The 8124-nt window shown below is 33.7% G+C and overlaps 1 protein-coding gene across 1 annotated transcript; it reads left to right on the top strand.

Moving 5' to 3' along the window:
• Nucleotides 1-5663: 5663 nt before the first annotated feature.
• On the top strand, nt 5664-7890 carry LOC138308321 (uncharacterized). Its single transcript, XM_069249316.1, has 4 exons — nt 5664-5918; nt 6740-6850; nt 7042-7236; nt 7558-7890. Exons 1-3 carry the CDS (start codon nt 5895-5897, stop codon nt 7213-7215), a joined length of 309 nt encoding a protein of 102 aa, XP_069105417.1. The 5' UTR covers nt 5664-5894; the 3' UTR covers nt 7216-7236; nt 7558-7890.
• Nucleotides 7891-8124: the final 234 nt, after the last annotated feature.

The following is an 8124-nucleotide window of genomic DNA, read 5'->3' as shown; positions in this document are numbered from 1 at the left end:
ATTTGTTTGGAAAGATAGCATTGCCTAGCAATTTCAAATGGTGGAAATGAAACCACGATCCGCGGGGGATTTTCCCAACAATGATACAAAACACGCGTTCTTTGTAGCCAAACGTAGTAAAACAGGTCACGTGCTTATACCTCATTCATGTCATTGGCCGAAATAAATGGGTAACTAGTGATCACATGAGTGTGTGTTTACTTCCAAATAGAGTGATTTCTCTGACCTGGTATTTAGTATATACAATTTGGCCTTTTGACGAAGATCTTATTTTCTCTGTGTTATATGTATCTGTTCTGAAACCTAAAGCAGGTAATTATTGATATCAATGTAAATTTAGAATTCTACGAATTTAGCCGGGAGTAGCCGATCTTCGCTGATCCTAGATTAGTCGGTTAGACCTATTGAATTGGTCAATTATATCATTATATCATTTATTTACAAAACGAGGAAATGGCAGTTTTATAACTTATTTCAGTTCATTATTTATAGTAAAACATTTCATATGTTCAAGTCAAAATGATATGCATGCAATATTAATAACATTTTGGAGTTCAAATATTTTCAAATAGATCAATTTTTCCGAAGAAATGGCAAGCAAACTATCACCATATTTGGAAGTAAACACACAATCACGTGATCACTAGTTACCCATAATACAATTGTATACTCCGGCCAATGGCATGAATGAAGTATAAGCACGTGACTTTTTTTCACTACGTTTCACTACAAAGAACGCGTGTTTTTACTATAAAAAATAGATGCAGATATATTCCGAGTTTGGAGCTAAAACCGCGTCCCGGAAGGATTTTTAGCCCAAAGGTTGAATTTGGCCATTAAGACCGTAACAAAAATTCGTTGTGCCTTTATATAAGTGTATCGAGGGATGTAAATATTTATGTATATATATATGGACAGGGCAAGCTAACAAGTAAAGCTGGTTTCCCAATGTGTATTGTGTACCTGTACTGTGACCTTTATGGCTTTTAAATTACGTAACTGGTATTTTTCGTGATTTTTTTATTTATTAATTTTTCATTCATTCTTTTATATAGTATAGTACGGTATGTACTACATGGACTTGGTGCGAATGCCAACCAACAAAACACACACACAGTTTTTAAACGAATTTTCAACCCACGGTTATACCCCTATATAAATAAATGATTATGGCCAAGAGGATGGAAATTCGTTGTACAAAGCAGAGTCCTTTTGCACTCCTAACTTCTTCAGCTCGGACTAACAGCTGCGTACACGCAGGCTACAGCTGCATGGACGGGATGTGCAGGATCACAATTTTTAATTAATAGAAACCTGAATTAACAAAATCAACGTCGATCTCTGCTGTATGGTGCCTTGCTGCATATACACAGTGCTTTATGAAAGGGTGGCCTTTGATTTCCACTTCCAAGACAAGATGTCTACACCTTTTAGTTTAGATGTCGACATCAACACTCGAGCATAAACACGATTAATCGGCGAGTTACCGACTTTCTATATAATTATCTTGTGGGCATGTACATGTGTAAGTCGACATAATCTTCTGTTTATGTCGACATCTTCCTATATGATGTCGACATAATGCCTTACTTAAAAATAAGTACAGTATTGTAGTAATCATATATGTGAAATAGCTGTATACTTATTGTTTTGGACATGTATCAATTTATCACATGTTGTAATATTACATATGATTGAATAAAAATACACATGAGAAAAAAATCCGGAATGGATATATCATTTCACAGTCCGTCCTTTAACTCGGAAATTCTCTCAATCATTCATTCACTTTTTCTCTCGCTAATATCCCCTAAACCTCATTTTATTTCTTTACTCACTCACCCCTGAAATTCCAAACTTTAAATCAGAAGAATATAAATGCATTTACTAAGGTTAATGGGTTAAAACCATTTTTCCAGTGAAACAACTACATTGGACAGGGTGAATTGGAAGTCACCTTCAAAATACTGCAGATTCCTTCTCCTACAATAGCATTACTGTCACTGTAGGATTTTCCTAATATAAGGAAAATTTTACAAATATAGATGTAAGGTGTAGCATTAGTACACTAACAATCTATATTTGTATCAGGGCAAGGCTAAGGGAAGGCCACTCAGGGTTTGGGGGAGCTTTGATTTACACATCGGTACATTTCGCACCCGTGCCTGAATTAATCTATAGAACATAAGTTCAAACTTTTATTATATAATATATTATTAGATTTTGATATTAGTCTTTTAATTTCAATATTTATTTTTAGATTTATAAAATATTCCTAATATTGGACAACTTTCATACAACACTTTTGTGTTAGTTTAAATTGTGAGTATTTTTAAAATTGCAGATTACAAAACATGTTTTACTGGTACGTACATTGTGGGATTTTCATTTCACTACATTTTATTTCTTAGTTTATGTAAGTTAGGTAACTCTGACATCTCTATATTTAGACTTGTATATCCGTACACTCATGGTAATCTCCCGTTAATCCCCTTTACCTGATTACTACTAACCCCTTCTCTACAAAGAGCGCCTGCTTAATAAAACCACTTTTCGGGGTTCCAAATAGTAAACCTTAACATAATTTGACTTGAGTAACTTGGGTATAAAGACTTTTTTACTTTGTCATTCGGGTGGTCTTTTTAGACAGGTTTGAATGATTTTCAATAATCGTATCTGCTTGGTAGAATATCCATCTACTCATATCACTATTTCTAAGTTCTTTCATTTGTTTTTTTTACAAGTTATAAGATGTCAATGTCATACAGAAAATAATTGTCCTGTATCAAAAAAAAAAAACATTTTGATTCTCGAGCAAAATTATTTAAGGATTAACTTGAATAGATTTTTTATGTTATGGAGATATAACACAAAAATCTGAGTGAACTCTAAATAAACCGTGAAGCGGTTTATGATGAGAGTACACTCAGATTTTTGTGTTATATCTCCATAACATAAAAAATCTATTCAAATTAATCCTTATAATTCAATTTACTAAAGATAATCTCTTCAACATTTAAAATTCATTTTGGGACTCTTTTGTCTATGAAATTATTACGCCGTCATCTCAGCCAATCAGAAGCGACGTTACAAACGGCGACGCCATTTTTTACTTTATGGGCTGATAAAGTAAATTTTTAAGCCAATGAAAATGCTCGTAACAAGCAAAATTGAATTATAGTAATGTATTATTATCCATTTATTTACAGTACAGTAAAACCACCCAAGGGACAGAAGAAAAGAGTCTTGATGGTCAGGTAGTCTTTTTATATAAGTTGTATCGTGTTAAAATTGGTCACTCATAATCATAGAAATGTGGTCTAATTGATAAGCAGGTCAGGGGCGTAGCCAGGGTTAAAACGGCGTGGATGCAATGACATAGGTTTTTCCCTGTGTAATACTATGGGCCCAGACCATTACCAAAAGCACCACCAAAACTAAATAATGAATATAAATCCTCTCTACAGATATTTCCTTGTATGCTAAGATCGAAATTACTTCCTTTTGATTTGAAAATATACTTAATATAAAAATTCAATTGATCTCTGGATATATATACAGTATATTATACGTACCATGGTTATCACACATCTTTGTAGCAATTAGAAAATAATCCAGATATTCCAAATGGTTATTATAAATGTATTATAATATCAATGCAAAAAATGTGTGCCTTTGTCGAAGCCATGACCGAGGTCGTACATTCTTATTCTACCACGGCAGTAGATTCCTAATATTTAAATTGAATAAAAAGTTTCTTTGAACAAATGTCAATAGGATTATTTGAGATGCATGCTACTAACAAAAAAAGGATGGCCATAGAACACTACCCTGGTGAACACAACGTTTGCACAGAGGAGGTCAAATCAATGCGACTATGGCGCCACAAAACTGATATTAGTTGATGTTTCTAAAAAAAGGAAAACCGAAGTCCATATGCTATATCCGAATACGGCTGGACATCATAAATCTTTTTAAAGCTGTATGTGATGGTTTTTAGATGTATGATACTTAAATAAAATAATATTGTATTGTTGTTGTATTGCTATATCATACCGACCTCCACGTGACCACAAGATAAATGGAAAATTTTATCTTATATAGATGATTACTAACAATACATTTGGATTTCGACAATAGAATGTCACCATAGCATCGTTTAAATAATATTGATGTTACATTAATTAATCTGGTGGTGAGTATGGATACTCATGGGTCAGGGAGTTATTTAGAAATAGTATAGCTTGCGATACAAGTACGAGAAATCTTGCTCCTTGGAAATTTTGTTTATAAACGTTATCAGTATTAATTCTAAATGAACATGAAAATGATGTGGAAGCTACGCGTCTGCAGGTGGTCCGTATACAGAGGTTGTTGCTAAGACAGGGTGATTGTATGTAGTTAATTCGGTGATGCAGCACAGCCAATGGAGTAAATGTATGTAACGTTTTAATGACGATTACTTTCCTGGTATACATAGTTGCAATATGAACAGGAAATGTATACATGTATGTACGCCTACATGACTCTATCTATTACATGACTTTCTTGTTTTGTCAGTGTAGAGTGTAGGCTAACACTATTGTGACGCTGAGACGGTAAGGATTGCTAACAGCTTAGAAAGATTTGTGGTAACAATTTATAAGGGCGCAGGGTAACACACACATGAAAATATAAGAAAAAACATAATCTTTCAAATTCAATCCAATATACTGACAGCTTCAGTTCGGCTCCATTATTTCCATAAATTGGACTTTTTAACATTGCATGGTTAATGGTTTACTGAAACATCTGGCTGCGCCCTTTAAGGCCTTGCCTTCAGTCATATTACATTTCTATTTTTTCCACAGAAAGTCACTTCGGAACTCGGAACCAGTTGAAATATTGTAGAACAGTCAATTCGCCTACGCTTTGTTAAATCCCTATACCGGAATCCAGGTACAGAGTTGACTGTTGACCCCCTAATCCTGTTTAGAAATTGCCCACTGCATCTTATCCATAGCTTCATTCACCTGTTCGTCCTCTCCATGAATTGCTATTGCTTTACAATTCGGAAGGATCATACAAATGAGCACGGTAATGTAAGGCCACCAATTTACATTTTGTATCTCGAAATTTCTTATCATTATCTCGAACTTTTGGGTCATAACCTCGAAATTTTGAGTTAATATCTAAATAAATCGTGTTATTATATCAAAATGTCGGGTCATTAAATCAAAATTTCGTGTTTTTATATAATAATGAAATCATTTTTATTTCATCAAAATCTTGGATTGCTATGGTGGCTGATATGTGCCATTTCGTTATTTCGTTATTTCGCCTCACAAAAGCGGTAATCATCGTCAAAGAACGAAATAACGAAATTATTACCATAAGTTGCTATATAAAACAAATCGAATTATCGTCTCAATATTTAAAGTTATTAATTCAAAATACGATTAATTTTCTCAACATTTTAAGTTACTAAGTCGAAAATTTGAGTTATCGTAATTGTTTTCTTAAAATTTGGGAATATCTTCTCAAAATTTCGAGTTATTAAGTCAGAATTTAAATATATTTTATTCAGATTTCGCAAAGCCATCATTAAAATAAATTTGACGATTAAACTCCTTATCTTCACTGCGACAAATTCTACAAAACAGAAGAAAATGTTCTGGAGTTGACCGAGATTGCGAAACGCATGGCGGGATTACGAAGGGTAGATAACTCCACGTCATTCATAATACAGGGAGATAACTCTGCGTTACAATAGAATGACGTAGCATCCATTGTTCAATGTTACCTTCACAACTGAAGTGGCAAGCTCTAGCCGAAGCGGCAAGTAGCAGCAAACGATTCACGACAAAATCAAATACTACCGGTATCACAATACTTTAATTAATTAATTAACAACAATGGACAATACAAACAATAACCAGGTAAGTTTTTTAATTGATAATTAATTCCATTTAAAAAAAAACTAGAGTTGAATAACAGAAAGACCCAACAGGAGTTCGAACCCATTATCTCCAGACCATCGATGCTACAAGCACATAAAGCTTTACATTTATTCCCTTAAAGCTCTATTAATCAGTGCCGGATTCAGAGCGTTTTTAGGGTCCCAGGATCACAGCCCTCCTCAAAACTCTGTGATATTTCTTTAAAAATATTTTATGTTTTTCACCATTTTCCTCAATTTTTACACTCATTTAAATTAATGGAATTTTGCATACATCCACAAGATAGTTATCTGAATCCGCCATTGCTAAGTACTAGAGATAGATAAAGGAAATATATAGATCTATACTGTAAATCAACTTATTTTGATGTTGTAATTGACGTGATATCCACCCCTGGACTATCTCATATCCAGCCCTGGACTATCTCATAGTAAAACTGGAGGCAACAGAAAACACAGGCAATTTGATCCTTTGTGTATAACGGTACTCTGTGGTTGAATGTGTTACTTTGAAGTTGAGAATTGCTTTCTCTCTGTAATCATCCAAGTACATTTCTGCAGGCCTTTGATTGGTCAGTTTTTTTTCTTCTGAACTACATGTACCTCCAGTTTTACTGTGCGATAGTCCCTGGAGTACCGAGGTTGATTGAAATGTTAATCGCGAACTAATCGCAGTTGTTAGGAGTGAACACCTAATATTTGTAGTATCATTACTTGGAAATACCTGTTTATGTGTTTCTTACAAAAGAATATTTAATAATTACGCGTTCAGTTTTATCTCCTTCATGTATGCTCTTCTAGATATTTGATGGAGCAGAAGAGGAAGATGGATGGCCAAATGACGTTTTTGGTTTTTTGAGAGGTGAAAGGTCATGTGGGTTGAACCTGTGGGTGACCTTCTTGGAGGACAAGGTAAGCTTAATTTATCTAGATCATATATAGACTAATCGTCCGACATCCGTCAATATCCACGTCATTTCATGAAGTTTTTTCTTGTGTTTTACCTGGACAAGACAACCTAAAGAATAAGTTAGATAATAATAATATTATAATATTGGCGAATTTTTAATTAATATTTTTACCTTGATGCTTTCTTGTTTAAGGTCCGACTAAATGACGGAACGGAGAATCATGACAACTGTCCGGAGGAGACAAAACTTGTTAAACCGGAAGTGGAATTGTACCAAGAGGACTTCAGTCCGTATGTCAGGCTGTTTGCTGATGACGATAGCGAATGGGGGATCTACCATGGAATGCCAGAAGCCTGGAGGACTTAGATTGGGATAAAATGTGTTCAGGTGTGTTTTCATTCAAATGCATCCATTTTTAAATTTGTTTTTATTCACTCTTATAACTAAGCTAGATCGCGAAATTACTAAAACGCTAGAATTTAATTTCTTTGTTTTAGTTAAATTCATGACAATTTTGAACTGCGAAAGTTATATACCGGTAATTCCGTTTAAATTCGAAATTTATTAAAAACAATAAAAATATGTTTGTTTTTCTTTAAACATCAAAAAAAAACAAAACTGTGTATTGTTTATATATTCGATCTTTTAAAGATATGTTTGATTTGTATTTAAGATTTATCATTTTGTTTGTTTCTTTCTTTCTTTCAGTTCAGTATACACAACCCCAGAAAAGTGTAGAAAGTGTGTATAGCGCCAGCGACATTGGAAGCAAGATACCGCTTAAATGAATAACGCCGCAACAAGGCTAGAAAAATACCGTAGATTCAAGTTCATAAATCTGGAGAAAAACTATGACCAACCCAACCCTGACAATGACACCTCAGAAAATCACAACTCCTAGGCAACATGTTTCTTTATAAAGTAGAAGTCCTTTATGAAATGCGCTTCTTTCATGAAATATCTTATCTCGTCATTACAAAAAAGAGATACTCTCTTAAAATGGTTTAAATTTTGGTATGGATGAAATCAAACGCATTTATAAGTCACAATGCATTTATAATGAAAAATATTGATTAAGATTTCTGAATAAATTGTTGGATATTTAAACATGTGCGTCAGTCTGAGTTATTACTGAAAGTTGAAAGTTACATCATTGACAGTTCAATTTTACACGTATCTACGGACAAACACAATCATATACATATACAACACCATTAACGATTGAATATACTGGGGTCCAAGTTTCATTAGTTACAGTACATTGTCTGTACATTC

This window comes from Argopecten irradians, chromosome 14, assembly GCF_041381155.1.
Source record: "Argopecten irradians isolate NY chromosome 14, Ai_NY, whole genome shotgun sequence".
Classification (NCBI taxonomy): Eukaryota; Metazoa; Mollusca; class Bivalvia; order Pectinida; family Pectinidae; genus Argopecten; species Argopecten irradians.
Note: the sequence above shows the minus strand (reverse complement) of the source record. Positions and strands in the feature narration are given on the sequence as shown.

What these genes read in the sequence shown, in the direction of transcription:
- LOC138308321 (XM_069249316.1), top strand. Translation starts at nt 5,895, where the DNA reads ATGGACAATACAAACAATAACCAG. An exon ending in ACAATACAAACAATAACCAG is followed by an intron (nt 5,919 to 6,739) that starts GTAAGTTTTTTA and finishes ATGCTCTTCTAG; the next exon opens with ATATTTGATGGAGCAGAAGA. An exon ending in TGACCTTCTTGGAGGACAAG is followed by an intron (nt 6,851 to 7,041) that starts GTAAGCTTAATT and finishes TTCTTGTTTAAG; the next exon opens with GTCCGACTAAATGACGGAAC.